The sequence below is a fragment of the Amphiprion ocellaris genome, chromosome 24, assembly GCF_022539595.1.
Source record: "Amphiprion ocellaris isolate individual 3 ecotype Okinawa chromosome 24, ASM2253959v1, whole genome shotgun sequence".
Classification (NCBI taxonomy): Eukaryota; Metazoa; Chordata; class Actinopteri; family Pomacentridae; genus Amphiprion; species Amphiprion ocellaris.
This window is the reverse complement of record NC_072789.1, coordinates 4,063,234-4,089,484: the sequence shown is the minus strand read 5'-3', so window position 1 is coordinate 4,089,484 and position 26,251 is coordinate 4,063,234. Positions and strand designations below refer to the sequence as shown.

The following is a 26,251-nucleotide window of genomic DNA, read 5'->3' as shown; positions in this document are numbered from 1 at the left end:
AAACACTTCTATGCTATGACCTTGATTTTCCAATTGAAGCGTTACCTGCTTTACAAGAGAAATTATAGCTTAAACAGAGGAGATAATGAGGCTGGTGTTTGATCACTGCTCCTAAACCCCAGAGCCTTTCTGGAGCATCAACAAACTGTGATTAGTTTTAGTGTTCAGACTGAACAGATTTTCAGAGGAGACTTGGCACTGTTGGGTGTTTTATTTCTCTGTTTAGGTTCATGTTGGGCCAGCTGCATAATGCATTTTGTAGTTGTAAAGGAAACCAAATATGAGATGTATCCCTCCTGTAAAAAGGCTTTATGTAGAAATCGATGGGGAAGAGCTGCACCCTGCCCTACTTTCTCCTGGTTAAGTTTCAACAAATTACCCCACCAAGCACAGCAGGATTATGGGATATTGGATTATTGGATATGAACACAACCTTCTCGGTAATGGAGGGTATCCATTATTTCTCAATCTAAACAAAGTCCCACAGACGCCGCGCCAACCGAAACCGCTTGTCGCCACTTTATCAAGGTGTCCCCATCGTGATTTGCGGTGGTCCAATCCTCCAACAGCAATCCTTATCTATTGGCAGTGACACGGTGTGGTCAGTGTATCACCACTCTTCCAACACTTGAGATTCAATTAGACTGTGACGAGAGATAGCGCCGGCTGAGCGTTGGCCTACAGATGGCAGATAAGAATCCAATCGGCCACAGTGTCAAGGGCAGTAATGGAAGAGATGTTCACACGGCCATGCTGGCAGTGGAGAGTCGGGACGGGAAGGGCAAGATGAAGGACACACATAGAGAACAGCAGAGGTACGTACAGGAACGTGTCAGCTGGGTTGCAGTTAAGTGCGAAATCCACTTCACCTACGGCAGGATTTACCCAATAACGTGTAGTCGTCTTAGTTCAATTTATAACACACGTCGAGCTTCTGCTGTCTCTCTGCGGCAAATATGTAAAAGCTGACACTGCTAGCTGTGTGACAGATTGTGTTTATATGAAGTTTGGAAGGAAATCTTGGCTCTATACTGCTCACTTTCCCTTTTTTCTCTGTTTATAGTTTGACTATTTTGGATCTTTGTTTCCTCTCTGCCTTCTTTGTATACTCTGTGTCTCTTCAGTCTGATTGTGGGTTGCTTGTTTTTGCAATAACACAAGAAATCAATATGAACTGGACAATTAAATAGGAGTTTATGATTAGGATTTCCATTTTATATTTCTTAGACTGTGAGAAATTCTGCAACATTCATATCACAGACAGTAAAGTCCATAAAATGGGAGTGTCAAGGTAAACTTTCAGACTTCTTATGTGGACTTTATAGGATCTTAGTGTGTGGAAGCTGCTCTGTAAGTGCCGTGCTTTGTAGGTTATGTAGTGTTTCTTCTAAGTCAAGATAACTTGTATTGATAAAAATGCAACAGTAATAGTCTCTTAATTGAAATGTGAATGATGGCATACTGTCCCAGGATAGTTGGAGAAGGTCGGCAGGTGCTGAACACCAGCTTCTGACCTCAAGTACACGCCCACCATGTGGGCGATTTTCAGATGCGGTATGTTTACATGTGGGAAAAACGCATCTAGTGGACAAGTAGCATAAGAGTTAGCAATAAACCTCAGCATATCTTTGGACTGTGGGAGGAAGCTGGAGAAAACCCACGCATGCACAGGGAGAACATGTAAACTCCATGCAGAAAGATGCCAGGAAGGCTGGGACACGAACCGGTGATATTCTAGCTGCAAGGCAACAGTGCTGACCACCAAGCCAATGTGCCGCCTGTATTTTTCCCAGTATTACTAATTTAAAATGCCAATAATCATTAAAAAAAAATCTGTAAAGTTGAATTTCACCATGCTGATGGTATCTTCCAACAAGTTCTTGACAAGTTGCTCCTGTTTATACCATTTTTGAGCCATGCTGCATTCTTTTTATCGTCCGTAGTTTGTTTTATTTTATTTTCAGCCCCTCTATGCTTTGCGTAAACACAGCGTTCAAAAGAAAAGTCACTGAATTTTTGTAGTATGACTGTTGAGCTGAGGAGCACAGATTTTTTTACTGGGGAGAGACACAAGGAGTGTAAATGTCACAACTGTGATGAAATATCCCATTTTTTATCCTAAATCTTACTGACAGAACCACACATTAACATATGACTAGTGCAAAAAATATCAGAAAGTTAAAAAAATTGCAAAAATCTTCCTGATTTTACAGTGTTTGGTGCTAAAAAATGGTTTAATTTGTAGATTTCTTCAACAAAGCATGCCTTTCAAATCCTGTCGCTGCAGCCAAGTGACAAACAGAAATAAAAACTAAACAATATTCGCTACAAATTATACAATAATATGGCAACAGTCATTGGTGATGCAGCTGTTACCTGTTCTGTTGTTTCCTCTGGTTGTGAGAGGAGTTGATCTGTGTCACAGCCGGTTAACTCTCCTGTTGTCTTCATTTACAGGGAACCAAACAATATTGTTTCCTTGTCTGAAACAAATCCCAAAATTCAGCAAAAAAATTACCCAAATTTCTGAAAATTTGCAAAACCTTCAGGAAGAAAATTCCAATAATTCCTTAAAAGTTTCCCTTAAAAGTTTTATTTTTAAAAAAATCCCCCAAATTTGGCAAGAAAATTCTTGTAAATATTTTCCAAAAATGCGTAAAAATCTTCCCAAAAAATCCTAAAAATATCTAAAGTGATTCCATATATATCAGTAAAACTTGTGATATTTTCTTTAAGAATATTCACATAAAAATCAACCAAAATCCAGCGAAATTCGCTGGATTTTGGTTGATTTTTTTGTGAATCTTCTGAAGAAACACTTTTAACATTTCCCAATGTTGAAAATGTGGACATCAGAAGTTTCACTGTGAAAATAAATATTTTTTCTCCACATTTTCAAACTTTAAAATGGGTCAATTTTGACCCGCAGGGAGTTAAACAAAATAATGCTCCATTGCCAGACTAAATCGCCAGGTTGTGTCATCCTCAGTAACCTGGATATGTATATTGATTTCTCTATGCTTCATGTAAACACCATAAAATGTCCTGATAATTTACGTACTGGTTGTCATGTAAACACAATTGCAGACAAGCACATTTTCCTCATTTACAAGCTCAGTGTTTTGACGTCACCACAACAATCAGAAGCACTCCAACCCATCCCTCTGTTCATCCCTGCTCAGACTCCTTTTCTAGCTCAACAATGGGCTGACTATCATAAAAGCTTCCAGATTGTTACCCCACACACTTGCCTCTCTCTCCCTGGCCTTTATCTGGCCGACGTGATTGTTATTGAACTTGAAATATGACTTAATTAGCCGGAGTATTGCGCTGTTCAATCTGATTGCAGCTCTCAAATGCTATTTTACTCCAATGGCAGCATTAGGAAAAGGGCAAATTATAAACATACGACCTCGATTTTACCTCTGCGGCGAAAGTGTGCGCAACAACGGCTCGCACAACAAATGTTGGAAGTGTGCCCTGTTCTTTCAGTGGCTGTAAATATTTGGTTTAGCCACGGCAGTATTTGAGGAACAAGTTGTTTTTGGCGGCCGTATGTTGCAAACAGCTGGGTATAAGGTGACCTCTGAAATCCACATATTTGTTGTGGGAACATTTTTTTTTCCCGCATGTGTTTCTCTCATTTCATAGCTCTGCATACTGGTCTTTTAAAAATATGTGGAGGTTTTGTTGTTTTTATATTATCGCACATGCTGGCATCATGAAAATATTTAATTAGAATAAAAAAAAGGAAGAGAGGTTGTGTTTATGTAAGAGATCCCAACACTTTTGCTATTTAAATTAGAGGAAATCTGTCCATCTGCTGCTATAAATAGGACTAATTGACCTAATTCAGATGTGACTTTGAGGTAGAGTGTGCAACTGTTCAGTATTCCTCACAAAATGAAGCAATAATTCAATGTAAACTGTAATTTGGTGCTATTTTGTATTCTGAATCTGGACAGATGTAATTTCACGAGATCTGTGCACGTTCTACCTGCTGATTAAGATTATGTGGTTCCATTTAAAGCTCCAGAACTACAACGATATGGACCTTGAAGCCAGATTGTTTCTCATTTTATTTAATGATGTTGTCTAAACTGGGGATGCACAGCATTGGATTTTTATCAAGCGCCTTGCCCCCAATACCTACCAGACCTTTTCCATCGCTTTACCCCGTCTTGGACTTTGCAGCCCTCTGCAACGACTCTGCTCATAAACCCCACACCAGTCAGGCCTTTGCTGGGGCCCCTGAGAAAATCTCTTCTGAAAAAAATATGCTGCTTCTATTGGGACTTTCAAAAAACTCACCTGTTCATTGAGAAATTTGCTAACTTTTCTGCTTTCCATAGGTGTAAAGCATCCTTGTGACTCTCGAAAGGTGTCATACAAATGCAACATATTGTTATTATTTTGCCAAGATTAAATATGCCCATATATTTCAACCCATTTTGTCCGAACATCCATATATGCACATATTTTGTCCACCTAATTGCAGAGAACATCAAGCATCTCCTGTGGTGGAATTAACATGTTGTTATTTTTACTCTTACTGTGATTTGCAATTCACATTCACTACGTTAACTGACATTTTTCAGACAATGTCATGGCTTTACAGACAATATCTATTTGTGAGTGTTCATATTTGTTGATATTTCACTGAGAAAGGTGTGATTAACCCTCCTGTTGTCCTCATTTATGGGCACCAAAAAATATTGTTTCCTTGTCTGAAAAAAATCCCAAAATTCAGCTAAAAAAAATCCCCAAATTTCTGAAAATTTGCAAAACCTTCAGGAAGAAAATTCCAATAATTCCTTAAAAGTTTCCCTTAAAAGTTTTTTTTTTTTTTTTTTTTAATTCCCCAAATTTGGCAAGAAAATTCTTGTAATTATTTTTAAAAAATGAGTAAAAATCTTCCAAAAAAAATCCTAAAAATATCTAAGTGATTCCATATATATCAGTAAAATCTCTAGTATTTTCTTTAAGAACATTCACAAAAAAATCAACCAAAATCCAGCGAAATTTGCTGGATTTTGGTTGATTTTTATGTGAATGTTCTTAAGAAACATTTTTAATATTTCTTTTTTTCCACCAAAAAATGTTCAAAGATTTCCCAAAAATGTTGAAAACGTGGAATTAATTAATCGAAATTAACACGTTAAAGTCCCAGCCTTAATCTGATTCATTATAGTGGATGGAAAATAAGGTTATAATCAATTTTACACAATGTTGCTTGTTAACCATAAAGGTGTTGCATCCAAAGATGTAAATTCCAGTCTGTTCTGGTCTCTCGCTGCCTACGTGTCCCTGCTGCTCTGCAGTAAATCAGCCTCAGATGTGACTTCTCCTCTTTTTCATCACCAGCCTCTCAAAGCACCATTCTCATCTTGTCTCCCTGATTGCTAAATAAGCCAAGACAAATGGCAGTGCCCTTCAGACCTTCCTCGGTAGCGCTTGACTGCTTGTCTTGTCTGTATTCAGCAGACAGCAGTGAAGTCTTTGCCTAGAACGTCGCCTCGGGGGCCGCGACTCTGACAGACCGCGGAAAGACTAACACTGGAACTCCGGCTGCTCCTCTGTTTTCTCTCAACGTCGCTGCCACATCCACATGTAGAACAAGAGAGGTTAACCCGGTCAGAGGTTTCAGATGTCCGTATCAGACGGGAAGGTTTACATTACATTCTTTGAGTTTTCACAAAACCTCTGCCAACAATATTATTTTAGTTTCAAGTAAAGACTAGAGTTCCGTCTGCTACGTACCACAAAGTGAAATTCTTCCAAGTTTCCCAGCCTCACTGCATTAACCCTCCTGTTGTCCTCATTTACTGGCACCAAAAAATATTGTTTCCTTGTCTGAAAAAAAAATCCAAAAATTCAGCAAAAACCTTCCCCAAATTTAAGAAAATTTGCAAAACCTTCAGGAAGAAAATTCCAATAATTCCTTCAAAGTTTCCCTTAAAAGTTTTATTTTAAAAAAAATCCCCCAAATTTGGCAAGAAAATTAGTAAAAATCATCCAAAAAATCCTAAAAATATCTAAAGTGAGTAAATATATATCAGTAAAACTTCTAATGTTTACTTTAAGAACATTCACATAAAAATCAACCAAAATCCAGCGAAATTCGCTGGATTTTGGTTGATTTTTATGTGAATGTTCTTAAGAAACATTTTTAATATTTATTTTTATCCACCAAAAAATGTTCAAAGATTTCCCAAAAATATGGAAAATGTGGACATCAGAAGTTTCACTGTGAAAATATATTTTTCTTCCCACATTTTCAAACTTTAAACCGTGTCAATTTTGACCCGCAGGATGACATGAGGGTTAATTCTGGTGTGCACAGCTTGAGCTCACCCTGTCTTGTTTTTGGATGAGGATCAGACATGTTTTGGTTTCATCCAACTTGACTTAATCAGGAGGTCTGAAGGATACAGCTTGTGACTTCTACGATTGTGTCATCAAGGTGCGCTGAAAGGTGAGGCTGTGTGCATTCAGTCCGTATCCCGCCTGTCGCGTCACTCGCTCAGTCAGGATCAACACGGAGCTGTCGCTATCGGCACGCATCCCGGCGTGACAGCGCGCAAAACACCCCCGCCGCCAGTTTAAAGGACATGAAAGTCGGCGTTCTGAGCTGCTGTTTACAAATCCACATACAACCCGATATATATCCTCCCCCCGCCACTCCTCTGTTTGCAGCGCCCAAGAAATCCGACAGGGAAGCAAGCCAATTAGCGCCATCCGTTCCGCTCTTATCCTATCGCAGAGCAGCAGGATGTGCAGGGTTTAAAGGTAGTCACTGCTGGGCTGTGCTCCGCAGAACCAAAGTCTTGGTGTCAAACCGGAATGGGCCCGTTCCTCGATGACTTCTGATGGATTATCGCTGTTGCTGTGCACTCCACCTCCTCGCTGCCTCTCCTTGGGCCCTTGCTCTCTTCCAATTTCAGTTTGGTGATGAGCCTCTCTCTCCTCAATGTACCCTGAAATGTCTTTATTTCCCTACTTCACCACCTCCATCATGCCCTATCTTTATGTCCTTTTTAACTTCTTTTTTATCTCAGCCTTCTATACTTCCCTTCACACTTCATTTCGCTCTGTCCTTGAGCGAACTGTGCAGTTTAACCAAGCGACATCAGACACAATGAGCTTTCAAGTCCTGCATGAATTCACACAAGTTCATGATTTTCTGCAATTAAGCGAGCTAATATGAGCACCACAAGACCTTCTGCCAGTTAAACAAAGACAATTCCTTGGATTTTTATCTATCTATTCTTAACAAATCTAGAAAAAACACTCTCAAAAAGACCATTCTGTGCAACTAAACTGCACTCTCCAGGTTAGATTTAGGAAAATATCACACTTTGCATCTCATTTTCACTACAATAGCTGCTTGTTAGAAGCTATTTAACCCTCCTGTTGTCCTCATTTACAGGTACCAAAAGGTACTGTTTACTTGTCTGAAAAAAATCCAAAAATTCAGCAAAATATTCCCCAAATTTCAGAATGAGGACAACAGGAGGGTTAAAACATATTAAAAGAATATTAAATTGAAATAAAATGCGTAGCGTACAGCACGGGAGGCTGATTGGCTCAGATACTGTAGCATCAGTCTCCTCTGTCTCCCTTGTATAGCAGCATTCAGCATCTGGCCTTGTCCATTTCACATAGACGTCTGATTGCTGCACATAGTGTTGTTCTGCGGTGTGTGGGGAGGGTTTATAAAGCCTTAAAATATACATAAATAAAATAAATATGGTCACTACTTTGCTGATTTTCGTCTGTCACAGAGGGTCTGGAACGTAACCCCCACCACTGTACAGGACTGGTTGGTGAAAATGAGCGACAGTAGAGCTGTAACATAAATGGAGTTTATACAGAGACTGTTTATGCGTCACAAACAGACATAATCTGACATTAATTTCCCGCAACACATTCTTCAGAATGCAGTTTATTTTGCAGAGGCTGGGCTGGTTCAGGCGTTAGGGCTGTCAGTGGTTTTGACACTACAACTACCCAGTGTTTTCTGCACATCCCAGTGAAAGACCAACTTATTAAGAAGTGTTTAGAGTATCAAATATGTAAATGAGCTTGTTGGTTATGTGGAGTGCAGAAACACTGTGACAGTGTGACTTTAAACACAAAAAACTGCAATAACACAGAAGAGGAAAGGAAAAGGGACCAAATGAAGGACGTGCAGACGAGTATTTGAACAGGTCCTGGTTGTCATCTGTGTTGGTAGGCATACCAAAATCCCCCTGACATGTTTGTGTGGGTGTCTTAGCAGCGACTCTAAGCTGTGATGGGGGTAAATTGGAGGTGCATTACCTAATCTCACCGTTGGTTAATGCACTGCAGGTGGATTTCTTTGATCCAGCATCTCATCTGGCATTTAAGGGGCTGTTAGCTGCACTGATACAGAGTCTTCAAGAGAGTATTTATTAATATTCTCTTTGGTAAAATATGCATAAGGCCATATATTTCGCTCACAGGACAAACCTCTTGCGGATAAGCATTATCGCTCTCTCTTACTGCATCTCTATTCATCTCTTTATAATTCCATAAATAATGTATGCGAAACCACAAATCACTTTCTTTGCAACACTTGACATGTATGGGTTGCTAATCAGTGCTGCCTTAAATACATGTTCCAAGGGAATGTAAATCCTCGCAGAGTATATTCTCTGCTGCATACGGCACTTCAGAGGTTGGAATAATTGAAATGGAGACCATGCAAACCTCACTGACGGTTAATGTCACCTTTCTTATCTGCTGCTTGCTTTAACCTGCAATTAGAGTAACCTAGGATTAGCTTTTGTGTGTGTGTGTGTGTGCGTGTGTGCGTGTGTGCATGTGAAGATATACATTAAGTAAGACTTTACGTTCAGATGTGCTCCCCTTATCGTTTCCTTCGTCCACTCGTCATTTGAGCCCCATTGTGCTCCTCAAAGTTACATTTCCTCCTGCAGTCTGAAATATTGTTCGCAGCAAGCAGTGAATCAGCCCTCATCGAGGAAAAGTAGCCTTAAAATGACAGCTATTTCTTATTTTCATTTCATAACTCAGCACAATTTGCTCCCTGCAAGAATCCAAACATCCTGAATGTTAAAAAAAAAGCTGCCAAGTAGGTTTTTTTCTTTTTTACTGTCGTTGAAAATGAGCTTTCACACAGCAGAAGCAGCTTCCTGTGCTCAACTATTGAGACACAATTCTAATTTACAACTTTGCCATGGAGGCAAACAGACGCAGGCGCTATCACCGTCAGCAGCCGCCGGAAAAACAAATTAACTTTTTTCCCTCCGTTTGGAGCCTCCATTCAGCGCGATGGGCAGCTTTCCTGGAATGATGTGCAGGTTTATTGGCGTTGATGTGAGCTGTCAGTCAAATATCAGAGGGATGGGGAATTGACAGTGGAGATGATGAGGAAGTCCTCATGCATATATATCAGCTGATAAAGGGGCAGTCACAACAAGCTTCCCACCCCTCCCTGCCTCACTCACTCCCTCACTCTTTTTTTTTTTTACTGTCGCTCTCTACATCGCTCATGCTTTCCCCTTGAAATTCCGCCTTCTCTTCTCACACAAAAGCCTTTTATGTTTCTTGTCTTTCATACCCCAACTATACCTGCCTCCAGCCAGACCGTTTGGCACAGAACCGCTCTCTCTTATTCACAGCTCTGGTGTTCAGCAGCGAGGGGAGGGATGCCGACTCACTCCTCTGCAGTTTGACCATGAGGCATCGCCACTGGAACAGTTGAAAAATTAATTACTTTATTCACAGGCTTCTGAGCAACTTGTTTACCTCCTCCTTCCTGATACACTGCAAAAACTAAATCTTACCAAGTCTATTTGTCTTATTTTTACTCAAAATGTCTCATCCCACTCGATTTAAGATAAATTCACTTAACAAGAGACATTTCAGCAGAAGGAGGGACTTGTTTTAAGACAATGCATCTTAAATATCTTGTTAAGTCAAACAGTCTTAAAATTATCTTGTTTTCAGTTGAATTTTACAAGAAAACTCAAAATAAGTTGAACCCTCGTGTCGTCCTGTTGGTCAGATTAACCCGTTTTAAAGTTTGAAAATGTGGGGAAGAAAAATATTTTCACAGTGAAACTTCTGATGTCCATATTTTCCACATTTTTGGGAAATCTTTGAACATTTTTTGGTGGAAAAAAAATAAATGTTAAAAATGTTTCTTAAGAACAATCACAGAAAACATCAACCAAAATCCAGCGAATTTCACTGGATTTTGGTTGATTTTTATGTGAATGTTCTTAAGAAAATATTAGAAGTTTTACTTATATACATGGAATCACTTTAGATATTTTTAGGATTTTTTTGGAAGATTTTTTCTCATTTTTTGAAAATATTTACAAGAATTTTCTTGCCAAATGGGGGGGATTTTTTTTTAAATAAAACTTTTAAGGGAAACTTTTAAGGAATTATTAGAATTTTCTTCCTAAAGGTTTTGCAAATTTTCCAAAATTTCGGGGAATTTTTTTGCAGATTTTTTGGATTTTTTTCAGACAATGAAACAATATTTTTTGGTGCCCGTAAATGAAGACAGCAGGAGTGTTAATACATCTCAAATTAGGAGGTTACATGAAAGCAAAAATCTATTTTTTAGTGAAAAACTGCTTCTTTTTTTGCATGTCTGGCTTATTTTAAGACACCTAAGCTTGACAATCCTGGTAAAATAGAGCTTAAAATAAGTTTTCACAGCTAATTTTAAGATCTCAATATTCTAAATATCTTATTTCAAGAAATCTTACCAAGACATTTATCACTTGTTCTATTGGCAGATTGCTTCACTTATTTCAATGTAAAAGTTGCTCGAAATAAGTTTTTTTTCTTGTTTTGAGAGGAGCATTTTGTTCAGTGTGATTGTTCGCCCTCTCGTCCTTTAGTAAGAGAAATTATTTACCGTTGCTATTACCAGTTGATTTTCTTATCGTTCAAGGAGCAACATTCTGAGAACTAATCATTCTGTAATGCTCTCCCATTGATTATTTTCCCAGAGTTGCTGTCACATTTTTCAAAAAGCAGAGATCTCATTAGGAATGAATCTCATTTTTATTTCCACCGGTAACGTCTGTGACTCATCCAGCCGAGGAACACAATACCCACATTTGTGCAGCGAATTATTGCCTCGTTGGGTAATTATCAAATGACACAGTGAGCCGAGGCTTCCATTTGTGTTGATCAGTTCCACAATCCATCAGCTCCTATCGAGTTATGACATTTGAATTGACCCCGAGGGACGGAGTGTTTGAAGTGCAGACACATTCATATCGGCCAGACGGCTCAGCGGCATTTCAGCGGCCAGCTGCCCATCATTCACCGGCCAATTAAAGGTATTCATGTGGCCACAGGAAACAGTCACGACCAATTAGCATTTGATCTTACCTACTTGTAGACACACATATACTCGGAGCACGGGGGCGCCAGGAAGCGATTACACCTCCAATGGCGGCCGTGTCCTCTCCAGTCATCTTCATGCCACGTGTGATGGATGGACTTCCTCTGTCATTTAATGTCTGCTAATGACAGACATATGCAAGAACACACACAGTCCCTCTAGGTTTGGGTCTTTCCTTGCCCCCCTACATGTTTCTCCCACTGAAATACACACAGAGCGCGACCTGTGCTTTCCAGACGGAGAAGGTTAAGTGTTTCTTGTCTGAGGATGTGTGGTGGGCTGGAGGAGCCAGGAGTCTAACCTTTACCAGTTTGCCAATGGCTCTCATGTGTCGCCATGGTGACCTAGCCTTCTCCCTCGACTCCAGCTGGACAAATGTTAAGAATATATCATTTAGAATTCTAGCAGTAAATATACAGGCACTGTGTGGTTTGGGAACTCTTAGTTTCCTGGATCTGAGGTGCTCCGAAGTAATTCAAATGCACTTCAGGGTTGGACAGTTATGGCCAAAATAATCACAATTATTTTGGATCATCATCAAGATTATTTATGATGATTATTCGCTGATCTTTACCTCAATTGCATGTCGCTCATACTCATGTTGTGTTGTATTCTTGCTAATATACAAATCATAATGTCATAGTAAGACTTGAAATAAGGCTCTTCTTCTCCTAGAAGCAAAACATAAATAAAACTGCGCCCAAAAGCCCTCAATTTTTGAACATCTTTTTGAATGCAACTTACTTAATTACCTGATGCTACACTTCAACACTAGCTAGCTGACTGTGCACTGAGAAGCCTCTAGTCTCCACTTAGTTACTCTGACAGATATGGACCAGAAATTGATTTGAAAAACAGCAAAATAAAGCATTCTAATACTAGATTGGTCTGCATGAGCATAGTTTTCTAGCATGCACTTTAATCGTCAGTATTGCAGCCAATCATGTTCACTTAATTGTGTTGAAACCAAAATTATGATTAATGTTTGTTTAAGTGTGCAGATCTAATGCATGTATGTTTTTAATAGGGCTGGACACGTTAATGCGTTATTAATGGACTGATATTGTTGATGTTTCAACGTTTATTGTTCAGTTCCAGATTTATCTAATGTCAGTGAACATGCCATGTTTAGTTAGCTCACCTCTGATTGGCTGAGAGCCTATATATTAAAGCCTAAAAAGGCCAAAAAAAGAAGTACAAACATGGACTTGACAGACTGAAAAGTCTTTTGCACTGTCAGTCCCAGCTGTGGACTTTTTCACCTCACTAACAGGGACAGCTGCTACTGAACATAGACTGTTTCTGCTGCTCCCTGATAAAAGAAAAATGTTTCTGTTGGAACCTTTCCAGAGAAAAAATAAGAATACAGATGTGTATTGATGTGTGCTGTTGCTGGGAAGGTTCCTGTTCTAATGTTAAGATTGTGGCTCTGGACTCTGAGGGTAACTTGTTTTTCTATAACAAACCAGATAATGCCCTTACCGTGGCAAATATCTTTGGTTTGATTTGATTTGATTTGATTACATTAATGTTGAGGTTGAGAATACAAGAAATGTTTTAACTGCTACTGTGTAAAGCCAATATTGCAGTTAAAAAGCACTTTATTTGTTTAAAGTGTTTGAAAACCAAACGATTAATCGCAGAAAATCATGCGATTAAAAATTTTGATCATTTCCCAGCACTAGTTTTTAATTGATCACAGATTAATATGCAAGGTGCAGTAAAGGAAAATGACACAGTATTACAATTAACCCTCGTATCATCCTGTGGGACAAATTGACCCATTTTAAAGTTTGAAAATATGGAAAAAAAATATATAGTTTCACAGTGAAAACTTCCACATTTTCAACATTTTTGGGGATTTTTTGAACATTTTGGTGGAAAAAAAGACATGTTCAGAGATTTTTGCTGGATTTGGGTTGAATTTTTTCCCGAATGTTCTTAAAGAAAATATTAGAACTTTTACTGATATATATGGAATCACTTTAGATATTTTTAGGATTTTTTTTTTGGAAGAGTTTTATTCATTTTTTGGAAAATATTTACAATTTTTTTTTTTTTTTTTAGTTTTTTAATTTTTATCTCTTGCCATATTTGGGCATTTTTTAATTTTTTTTTTAAATAAAACTTTTAAGGGAAACTTTTAAGGAATTTTCTTCCTGAAGATTTTCAAAATTTTTATAAATTTGAGGAATTTTTTGCTAAATTTTTAGATTTTTTTCAGACAAGGGAACGATATTTTTTGGTGCCGTGAATGAGGACAACAGGAGGGTTAAGCTTCTAAAAGTTCACACTTTCACTGTGGTATGTCGCCATTGTAAAACTTAATTTTGTTTTCCAAAGTTTTGAGCTGTCTGCTAGAGATGCTATACAAACAGAGCTTAATGGAAATTTGTTTTAATGGTGCTCTAAACTTCTAAAAATTGAAACCTGATCGCTGAGTGGGTGCAGATGCCATCAGCATTGTGAACCCAGTTCGATTCTTGGCCGGCCCAACCTTTAGTGCATCTAATTCCCCTTGCTCCCTTTCCACACATTTCCTTTCTGCCTGTAATGCTCCCATCCAAATAAAGGAAAAACACCACACAAATAATCAAAAATGAACATGATCCTATTACTGTGGATAATCCAGAGATAATCCAAAATGATCTGCGTGCTAAACAACGAGGGTAAAGTTAGTTTTTTATGTGGAATTTGGATCAACTGTCGCTTTAAATCTCGTCTCACAAACCGAGTGACTTTCAGGCTTTGCGGTTTGTATGTTCATGTGTCTATCTTCCCACAGCTGCTAAAACTGCTGAGTGTGTAGAGGTCACCGCCCAGCGTTTCAGGACTCTATTGACCGTCTCACTTAAAGAGACAACATGAGAATGAGTATGAGAATGAGGCGTGTAGCCCAGTGGTCCCGTTAAATATTAATGACTTTCCCTGACAGAAGTGCGGAAGGGAAAAGACAAATTACTGGGGGTGACGGATTTTATGTGGAATTGCTAAAATATGCCACATATCAGAATGAAAACAATTAAACTGAAGCCCATATTTCAGCAGACGGCCCCTGGACGGCGCAGCACTCCAGCTATTCACAGTCCTCCTCCCCTGTTTGTTATCTCTCTCCATCCTTTCCTCGCCTCCCTTTTCACTCTCTTTTTACATTTATTTTCCTCTTCTTTTGCACCTCTGCCTTGTTAGTTCCAATTCCTTGATCTCAGTCATCCTCCCTTTTCTTTTTCCTCTTCCTCCTCCTTTTCTTGCTTTTTTCTTCCACTCCTTTTCCAGCCTCTCCTTTCCTTTCTGTCCTCCCTCTCCTTCAGTTTTTCCTCTCTTTCCTTCATTGCTCTCTCTTTTGTCTGACTGCAGCATCGGTACTCCTGGGACTGGCCAGGCGTTGATTAAGACAAGCTTCCCATATCTGCTTTCAACTCCCCAGAGAGCAACTTGCTGTGCGTTCATACCTGTCTGCCAAATTAGACTCATTTAAAGAAGAAAAATTAAATGGTTCCTCTAAATTTTACCATTGTGTTGGGTTTCCACTACACCAGGGGGGTTCAGGGGCCACATTCAGCCCAATTTGATCTAAAGTGGGCCGGGCCAGATATCTGGAACTGAATGATATAGTATTTTAATTTATGATCAAAACAGCAAAACTCAGATGAAAAACAAGACAAAATATTACAAAAATGAGACACAAAACAACAAAAACATGAGACAAACGACAAAAGTAAGACAATAATAGACAAAAAACAACAAAAACAAGACAAAATATTGCAAAAATGAGACACAAAACGCCAAAAATGAGACACAAAATGCCAAAAATGAGACACAAAATGACAAAAGAACAATGAGCAATCTAGTATTTTACTTTATGATCAAAACAACAAAACTCGGACGAAAAACAAGACAAAATGTTACAAAAATGAGACACAAAACAACAAAAACATGAGACAAACGACAAAAGTAAGACAATAATAGACAAAAAACAACAAAAACAAGACAAAATATTGCAAAAATGAGAGACAAAACACCAAAAATGAGACACAAAACGCCAAAAATGAGACACAAAATGACAAAACAATGAGCAATCTGGTATTTTGCTTTATGATCAAAACAACTTGTCATGGTCTAGAAATTATTTTAAATTTATAGTTTTACAAATTTACAATCTGCAGTTAATGTCTTCTCTGTAATTTTTACATTTTTAGGACCGGATTGGACCCTCTGGAGGGCCAGTTTTGGCCCGCGGGCCGCATGTTTGACACCCCTGTACTACACTGAGGGGAATTTGCAACATGCTCTCTTGCAAAAGTCACTTGAATACCTTGGATTTGGTCTTTAGATAGCAGAAATAATACGTGCTGCTACGCTGTGGTCTCTCTTTGCCGTACTGTTTGAGCTGATAGACTTGGAGAGAAGAGTTGGATATTAAAATAAGAACCAGTGAATATCTGCTCCACTCGCATCTCCCTCCATACATTATTAATAGCTTCTAAGTGAAGCTGTTTTAAGTCCGATAAGCATCGGGTGGATCTGGCTGCAGTTTCATCCTTCACCTTCATCACTCTCCTCCTTTTTTTAGTCCTCATTTCTCCCATTAATGGAAGCCGATTTGGCCCATATTGCTGGTATTCGGTGCAGAGCATATGGAGAGGAATTCAGATAAATAGATTTAATTATGCCCGGTGGGGCAAAACTGAGGGCCTGCTGGCTGTTTTCATTCTCGAGCAAAGGTGGGCTTTCCTTCAAAACTGAAAAAAGGCTGTGATTGGCTCTCGTCGGTGTCAGTCAAAGGCAGCTTTCCGTGGCCCGGCGTGACCTTGTTGTTGGGTGACAGTCCACTTGTAGCCCGATCCCCACTTCCACAAGGAAACCACACCAATTTTAAAGAGCGCTTGTTGTCTATTTTCTGCCGCGAATGTTATTCCGGCTATTTCGGGCCCGGAATATTTTCCGACTTGTCTCAGCGCCGCGTCGCCAGAACAGGAGAAGAAGGTGTTACATCACCGCTGCCTATAGTGTTGATCTCCCTCCCTCTCTCTTCCAGTGTCTCCCATTTCCTCCCCCCTGCCTCCCTCTCAGTTTATTTCTCTCTCCATGTCTGTCTCCCTCTTTTCTTTCTTTCTTTACTGCAAACTCCACTGAGATACTCTCCTCCAAATACATACAGAGCGATCTAATTACTGCGATAACATTTCTGCTTGGCTGATTAACTGTTCTCCCCGTGCCTCTGAACGCAGCAGCATTCCTTCTCTATATTCCTAAGCTCCTTACTCCTCCCCAGCTGAGCTACACTTTCACGGGAGCTTTGCCTCACCCATCCATCTCTCTTCCTTCTCTGTCTTTGTTCTCCGTTTTGTTTCTCGTTTATTCTCCGAGGCAGATCGCCTATTTAGTCAGCTCTCACTTTTTCTGGCTTTGCTCATTTGATTCCCCTCTTTTTTCTTACTTACTCATTCTTTTTTCTGCTTTTCTCTCGCTTGCTTTCTTTTCTCTTTCATCCACTCCGCTTCTTTATACGTCACTCTCATTGATTCTCCAAGGCAAACAGGATATTTAGCCAGTTTTTCTCACTTGCTCTGAGCTATCCGCCACCAGTTGCAAGAAAATCTTAGTGTTGTGTTTAATGGTGACTTAAATTTTGAGCATCACACCTAAAGGCTTGTTTTTTATCACCACTGAAACATTTGAAAAGTAAGCTCTATTTAAATTTTTTAACACAAAGAGACCATCTTACATGCTTATTACCTCCTCACGCTTTAATTGTTACAACAGCTTCTTGTCTGACGTGAAAATTATCCGGTCCAGACGGTACAATTAAATATGCAAAATGGGATGTTTTTGCCAACATGTACATATAGTTAAGAAGCTGCAATGCAAGTGTCATTGTTTGTGTGCTTACATGTGTATTTCTATGTACCTGGAGGGTTGAAAGCTCTCATTATCCACAGCCAACAGCAGGATTGCTAAAGAATTGCTGCTTTTGCACAATGCAAGAGGGTTTAGATCGGCTTAATGTTAAAATCATGGCAGGAAAAGCTGCCGAGTATGGAATCACTGGAGTGCCATAGTAAAAGAGAAATCTGTTTAAAAAAAAATAAGAAAATATATGTGTAAATATAAAGAGGATTAAATAATTAAAAAATAAATAAATCAATTAAAAAAAATAAGAAAATGTGTGAATATAAAGAGGAATAAATAATAAGAAATAAATAAATCTGTTAAAAAATAAGAAAATAAATGTGTAAATATAAAGAGAAATAAATAATAAAAAATAAATAAATCTTTTCAAAAATAAGGAAATAAATGTGTGAATATACAGGGGAATAAATAAAAGAAAAATAAGAAAATAAATCTGTGAATAATAAGAGAACACATGTGTAAATATAAAGAGGAATAAATAAGAAAAATTGAATAAATCTATTAAAAAATAAGGAAATATGTAAATATAAAGAGAAATAAATAAAAGAATAAATTAGAAAATAAATCTGTTAAAAATAAGAAAAGAAATGTGTAAATATAAAGAGGAATAAATAACAAAATAAATAAATCTGTTAAAAAATAAATAAATGTGCAAATATAAAGAGGAATAAATAATAAAAAATAACTAAATCTGTTAAAAATAAGGAAATGTGTAAATAAAAGAGGAATAAATAAAAGAATAAATAATCTAATAAATTATCTCTTGCCATATTTGGTGATTTTTTTTTTAAATAAAACTTTTAAGGGAAACTTTTAATGAATTTTCTTCCTGAAGATTTTGTAAATTTTTATAAATTTGGGGAATTTTTAGCTGAATTTTTGGATTTTTTTCAGACAGGGAAACAATATTTTGTGGTGCCTGTAAATGAGGACAACAGGAGGGTTAAAGCACCTTTATGGCAGGTATGAGTCTGTGTGTGTTGTGTGGAGCTTCAGCTCGTGTGTGTGTTTGCGTCTCACGTCACACACCGTATGGCAAGGTGTTCACGGGTTTCATCAAGTCTGCTGGCGTGTGAGCTCGCACACATAATGCACACGTACACACACGTCAATTAAATCCTCGTCCTCCTCGTGAAAACACGAGTTCCTCCATGCAGACGCACGCACACACACACACCCACGGCGCCTGCAGACAGCCTCCTCACATCCCTCGTTATGCCTGGCGATAACCAACCACCCACTGACTCCCTGTTGCACCAGATAGGAAAGCTTATTAAGACTACACACAACTGCACACCGTCGGAGTTGTTGCCACAATTGCAGAGAACAAAGAGCCCCTAATGCTGAGAACGGAAGCGGAGAGATGATTTATTGAAAGATTTATACCGAAGAGACAGTTGTCTAGTCTGCAGAGAGAGGAGATTTTTAGCTGGTGGTTTAAATTTGACACTGTTGTTAAGAAAATGATGTGTAATAGTTTGTCTGATGGAGCCAGTTGTGCTGCTCCTTCTGGCCCTTTCCTCCCTCCCTCAGGGCTAATTGCACAGGTCAGGTTGGTGACATCAGCACACAGGCTAGCTGTGATCTCAGTGTTACATATAGAGCCTCATTAGAGCACAGCTAAGTGAGTGCATTCACGCCTACAACCCCCTCCTCCTTTCTCCTGCAGTAATGACAATGACAGTAGCTGTAGTAATTACAGTCAGTCCAGTTGCCCACCAGCCGAGTTTCTGGTGACTGCTTTTGTCCAAATCGAGGTGTTGATTTCGCAAAGTGCGGTAGTCATTGTCTGTGATGGATGACTAAGGATTTATCATAGGAAATGTAAGAGTCAAGTCTACTTAATGCAAGGCAAGGCAGGTTTATTTGTAGCACATTTCATACACGAGAGCAACTCAGTGTGGTTTACATTAAAACATTAAAAGCATTGGAACCATTCAGACAAGCATGAAAAAGCACAATTAACCCTCGTGTCACCCTGCGGGTCAAATGTAAAGTTTGAAATTGTGGAAAAAAATATATTTTCACAGTGAATACTTTCACATTTTCAACAATTTTGGGAAATCTTTGAACATTTTTTGGTGGAAAAAAAGAAATGTTCAAAATGTTTCTTAAGAACATTCAGAAAAAAATCTAATTTTCAGATTTTTTTTGTGAGATAAGAAACAAAGAAGTAGAGTCATTTCCTCATATGCTTCTACACAATTGGACTTCTTTCTGCTACTAGATGAGTCGCCCCCTGTTGGCTGTTAGAGAAAATGCAGTCGTCAGTCAATGTTTAGAGGTTTTTACCAACATTTGGTTGAGTGGAAGGTTGCTGTTTTCTAGGATACTGCCAGAAACCCTGCTGTTATAACTGTAAAAATACCTTAAACATGATTATTTGCGGCCTTTGTACTTTAACTACACATCAAAAATGATGTTCGCCATTTTAAAACAAAATATCTAAATACTATATCACGAATATATACAAGCAGAATCCTTCATGGGTGACTAAACAGATCAACGTCGTCTCCTCGGTATCTTGAGCCCCACCAAGGGGGACGCCGGGGCCACGACGGGAGCGGCGGGCTAATGATGACAACGACGCACTAATAATGGTTCCCAGTAGCTTGTGTGACAGTGGGGAGTGTATTAAATGGGACACCAGAGCAGCCTGACTCACCCGGACCCCCCACCTCCCCATAATGAGAGTTTGATGGAGTGGTTGTGTAGGTAGATAATGTTAAAGTTAATGAGATGTCCTATTGCAGTTCCCTACAGAGTTACGATGTGTGTGTAGCTGCTTACCTGCGAGCAATCTATTTTACTCCAAGATTACCGTGTGTTGGTTGAGTTCCTTTTGTTTATGGAGTTGTTTTTCTAGGTGGCCTTATGTGTAGCGCTGCATTTGTGCATCTTTATCCAGCTTCAGTCTCGGCAGGAAATTAACTGTCACGTTTCTGAGTGACAGAGGCAAATAAATGTCCAAAGAAGAAGGAGCATTAATAAATAAAACAAATAGTAGTGACTGAGTAATGAAAAAATAGGCGCAGGGAGAGAGAAAAAGGAATTTTTTAATAAACGGTTTGGCTCAGATGGGAGAAAAGATGGGAGTTTTGGTGATGAAAAGGGGGGATAAGGTAATGGGAGAGTGGGGGATAACCACCTCTCTCATGGCAGGTATATGTCTCTAATTGGGAGTCCCACCTTCCATTCTGTACCACCCCCTCCTCCCTTCTTTTCCTTTCCATCTCTTCTCAGACAATGCAGTGAGAAAAAGAAGCTTTCCTAATTAATGCAGATATAATGATGGGTCCAACTGTGGACCTCTGCCCCCTCAGAATGTTGATTAAGGCGCTCGGTGTGTGTGTGTGTCTGTGTGTGTGTGTGTGTGTGTGTGTGTGTCTGTGTGTGTGTGTGTGTGCAGCTCAGCCAGATAAATCTGGGATTTTGGATTATCATATATTTATGTGTAATATAATTATATGTCTATTGATGCATAGAAGATGAATAGTGCTGATATTTCGTTTCAGACAATACTGATTTCTATACGGTTATCACTGAGGTAATTGCTAGTCTGCTTTTGGCTCCGGCGTGATGTGGGAGTGCTGAGAAAATCTAAATAGTTCCAAGAAAAAGAAAAAAAGAATCAGCAGGAAAAAAAGAGGATGCAGCGGCACCGCCCACACTTTTTTTCTGTGGCAAGCGATCTCTAGGAAGTGAGGGGGAAAAACATTACAGCAGCAAGGGCTTAGCATCAGTAAGAAAAATAGAAATAAGATGACAGATTTTTACCTTCGGAAAACGGCTCAAAGATCAGAGTGAAGCTGTGGTGGATGCCAGTTTTGCTTAAAGGGGCACTCCACAGATTTTACACATCAAGCTCAGTCATAGTTAGAAGAACTCTGCCTGTGGAAACGGTTGTATGGTGTCGCCTGTGACTTTTGTCAGGTCTCAGACATTAACCCCTGATGATGTATCAGAGTGATCTGAGTTTGGCCTTGTAGATGCTCCACATCCACACAGGTTTTGTGCTTAATCTAGGTCAAGGGTGTCAAACTCATCTCAGTTCAGGGGCCACATTCAACCCAGTTTAATCTCCAGTGGGCTGGACCAGTAAAATCACAGCAGAATAACCTATAAATAACCACAAATCCATATTTTTCCTTTGTTTTAGTGCAAAAAAAGTACCTTCTGAAAATGTTCACATTTAAAGAATTATCTTTTTTACAACACATCATGAACAACCTGAAATTTCATCACAAAAATAAGATCAATTTCAGCAACATTATGCCTCAGCTTATCATTTACACATTACAACTTCCAGATTGCAGTTTCTGCAAAGGAACCAAAACATTTAGTCACAGGTAACTGAAACTGAACAATATACTATTTTATTTTATGATCAGAATGAGAAATGTCAGACAAAAAAGATAAAAATCAACAAAAACAAGACAAAATATTACAAAAATGAGATGCAAAATGACAAAAAATGAGACAAACAACCAGAAAGGAAACAAAAAGAGACCAAATAATTTGACAAAAAAGTTCCAAAAGGATGAAAAAAATGATAAGTTGGTAGGATTGTATTTGGTGGGTAGGATTTGTAGGTTTGCTACATTCAAAAACCACTCATGTTTTTGAGATGGTGCGCTCTTGGCTGCCTTCTTTGCTCATGATATGTCATCAAACGTATAAAAAACACCACATGGACACGTTGACAATGTGTTGACAACACGCTGACAAGGTTAAGAGTGATTTCCACTGGAGGGGATCTTGGAAAGGAAGGTTGACATGTTCTTGTGTGCGGTAATAGAACGTAGCGCACCCTGATGCTATTGTTGCCTGGTGTCAGAGATGGGTTTGTGGGTGTTTGGATTTGCATCGTACAGAGAGGGTGTGTGTTGCCCTCGAGAATGATGCTACAGAGCTAACAAGCGAGTGACAAGACACGTCAGTCAATCTATATATGAGAGCACCATGAATATGTAGGAGCTTGAAGTAAATCTCAAAGTATGTTGAACGTTTACTGAAAATAACCGTATTAAAGGAAGATAATGTGATTGGTCACATCTCTTCGCTGCACTCTTCACATCAAAGCAGTGTGAATCCACATTGACCCGCTGTTGGCAAACATAACCCACACAGGTATAAGTGAAGCGACTAGATGAGCTTAAAACAAAACTAATTGGTTTGTGGGGTGATGCCAGGCCGGTGTGGCGTCCCCGTCCAGGTTTCCACTCGGTCAGGCCAGCGGGTTGCCATTCAGGCCACGTAGCTGCCTGTAGCAGTAATGAGAAGAGCCTCACTGTTAATGAGATAAACACAGACATTAGAGTGGCTCAGCAGGAGCTCAGAGGAAAGGAGAGGGCAAGAGGAAACAGAGAAGTGGGTGAGATGGAGGAGGTGAGGCTGGGTGAGGAAGGAGATGAGAGGGTTGGTGGGCATGGTGAGAAAGTTGATGCGAAGGAGAGATTGAGGAATATGAAATATTCAGAGGAAGAGGCTCGGTTAATTTCTCGAAAGTGTGAAGTAGAGCTTCATTATAACGCGAACAGAGGTGACGAGTGTATTTTTGCCTGCACAATGAGAGACTAAGCGCCGCAGAATGATAATGATGATGGCGGTCGTAATGGCAGAGTTGATAAGAGAAGCATAACACACTGCGGTGTAACAGCTACTTTATTGAGCAAAATGGTAAAATATTCATGCTCCATATGCTATGTGGCTGCTATAGCCCTTTTTTCATGTGCCCACACACACACACAGACGCTCACGCTGAGGATCGTCAGCGCCTGCTGTGACATTATAACCGTATCTATCATTAAGCAGTCTTTTTCCAGGCACAGCCGCTAATGAACGCGCAGGATTTAGAATGAGTTTGTCTAGCGGTGGCTGAGTGTGTCAACATTTGGGAGTCTGACGCAAAGGTGGAGAATGCGTGGTGTTTGCATGTTGTGTGAGTTAGAAAGCCATTTTCATCAACGCATGTAACAGGAAGTTGCAAGGAGAAGCTCACATAATGTCAGTATGCAATGAGTCTTCAAATGTTTCCAACGGAGACGGAAATCACGTTTTATTTCACTTTGAAATAGACAGAGAAGGTGGATTAGCAGCTGATGATGGCCTAAATCATAGTGTTCTTACTGCGAAGACTTAATTTTCATGTCCACTGTCAAACCATTACATTTCACTTGGTTTTGTTTTCTTTTGTGACTTAAGGCTATAGTCCTCACTCGCTGTTTGGTTTAGAAATCAAAGCTACTGTTTTTGGTTTAGGGGCTGAAACTACTTGGTTAATTCAGGGGAAAAAGTGCACACCCTCTAAAAACATAGATCAATTTTGCTCTACTAAGAAGCGATTAGTGATTTGTATTTTATCGAGATTTATTCTAGAGACATTTTAAGTCTTTTTAGGCACAATTCAAGTCATTTGGGGGCAGTTTCTGAGTCATTTTATACCAGTTAGTCATTTTGGAGGTCTTCTCAGTCTGCCATCAACAGGCTTTACTCTTGCAGCAACAGTTTTGAGTCATTTTGCAAATTGCATTTTGTCATTTTAGCCAAATTTTTGTCATTTTAGCAAATTTTGCATTATTTTGAAATTATTTGGAGTCTTTTGGACACATTTCAAGTAATTTGGGGGCAATTTTTGAGTCATTTTGAACAATTTATTTCTTTTTAGAAAAAATGTTGTCATTTTAGCCAGATTTTTGTCATTTTAGCAAAATTTTGCATTATTTTGGAGTTATTTGGAATCTTTTTAGACACATTTCAAGTAATTTGGGGGCAATGTTTGAGTGATTTTGAACAATTCGTTTCTTTTTAGAAATTTTTCTTTGTCATTTTAGCTAAATTTTGCATTATATTGGAGACACTGAGTCTTTTTAGACTCATTTCAAGTAATTTGAGGGCAGTTTTTGAGTCATTTTGAGCAATTTATGTTATTTTAGCTGTTTTTTTTGGTCATTTTAGCAAGTTTTTGTTATTTTGGAGACATTTTGATTTTTTTTCTTGTAACAAATATTCTTAAATATTCAGATGAACTGAAGGCTATGTTTACACAAAGCAGATAGGATACAAGTATGGAAACAATTTAGGAGGACTGAGGGCTAAATTAAACATTTCATCAATAAAATAAATGCAGCAGGGGTTAAAAGCAACATAGAGAGGAGCAAGTTATCGGAAGATGCTTTCAGCATGGTGAAATATCTTTCTAGAGTTGATGCACAGAGCAGTGTAGAAAACAAGTTTGTAGAGGTTGTAAAAATGTAAATAGTAAAATGTCTCTTAAATGTGGAACTTCATTTTTTTTGTCATTAATTGCATTAGAACATTTCCATACTGCACAAAAGACATTTTTGAGTTCTTTCTGCTTCTAGTCATGGTAGTGTTGCTTCCATCGCGGGGTAGTACCTGATATTACAGCTAAAAATGAGCCCACAGTGAATAAAAGAAGGAATGGGGACAAAAAAAGCCCAGAAAGTGCCTTGGTTTCAGAGGGTTAAAGACATGTTACAACCTGAACTTCTCATTGCCTGAACAGGAGTGACAGTGACAGCACCAGCTGAGAAAATCAGTCTACGGTTTTATGCTGTCTCTTTCTGAAGTTCACATTTTTTTCGGTCTATGGAACCCTGTGTGTTAGGAGGGGGTAGTGACGAAGCAGCCGGGGAGTGAATCACCCTTACTAGAGCATCATTTAGGCTGTTTTAAACTTCACACTCTTATATGTGGGTATTTTTGTTGTCCAGGTTTGGCAAGAAGAAAGAAGACAAGAGCAAAGATGCAGCAAAAACATCAAAAAGCAAACTGGAGGCCCTGAGTGAGGAGGAGCTGGACAGGATCCCTGACAGCAGAGATGGGTATGATTTACTGAAAAAGTCTCTGTGCTGCTTTTTCATAGTTTAGAGTGTCGTTCAAGACAGCTTTACAACGCTGGAAAGTGCTGAGAGAGTTAGAAAGTTCATAGAAAAGCATTTGTCACAGCAGTGAAGCGTCATGATTGACATCTTGCCTGACAAGTTGTGAATCATCCTGATGCAGCTCCATGCTCCCGCCTCGTCCTCCAAAACAACCGCTCAGTTAAATGTGCAGAACAGCTGTCTGTCACAGATTCAAGACTACAGTGAGGCTCATTCTGGGCTGAAGAATGCATGTACAGGGGGTCCTCGGTTTATGACGTCCTCGACCTACGGCGTTTCATCGTTACATCAGAATAGGTTACGTGGAATTAGTTGATGAGTGGAACAAATGAATACATGGTCACGCGGCACTATAAGATGGCTTTGTTTACATTCTCTGGTTGTATACCACCTTGGATTGTGCTACTTTTGCTAACTTTTTGCCCTTCATTATGGCTCCCAAGCGGAAGTCAGAGTCTTCTCATGTCAAAGAAAATGGTGATGGTAAAAGCTGCAGCTGTCCAACTAGTTAAACTCGTGCTGCAAAATGGATCATGAGACGTAGCAAACTTGACTTCTTTATTGTGGTTCTTGATACACATTACGTACAGAATGAAAACTGCAACAAAAACAGAATAAATAAATCCTTTTACCTAAACCAGTAAGACCAAAAATTTAGTTCATTACTTATGACATTACCTTTGTGGTGTTTACAAAGTAGAGAGTCGTGCATCCAGAAAAGCACAAATGTATGTAAAGCTAAGCATTAAAATAGCAGACAGGAGTGACAACTGTCAACAGACAACTTCAAGATAAAGGCTTTTTCAAAATAAAAGTACATCAATAATTCTGCCTTACGGGCAACACACCGTAGAAGTGAAATTAGATTTAATAAAACGTGTAGAACAGGACGAAACACCGACAAACATCGTCATTATTAGATCAAGTTGTAAAAACAGTGGAACATATTCTGTAATCTTCTTGTAAAATGAGTCTTACATGTATGAAAGTCATTGTTATTCATGACTTTTGTCAA

The 26,251-nt window shown here is 39.0% G+C and overlaps 1 protein-coding gene across 4 annotated transcripts in view; it reads left to right on the top strand.

The window, feature by feature from the left end:
• Positions 1-26,251, top strand: part of pard3ba (par-3 family cell polarity regulator beta a) — a 210,630-nt gene that overhangs the window by 125,397 nt on the left and 58,982 nt on the right. For all 4 annotated transcript variants that reach the window (XM_055008546.1, XM_055008545.1, XM_055008547.1 and 1 more), the window contains one exon: positions 25,066-25,176. In XM_055008546.1, coding sequence (XP_054864521.1) covers positions 25,066-25,176 — 111 coding nt within the window. The remainder of the gene's footprint in view (positions 1-25,065; positions 25,177-26,251) is intronic.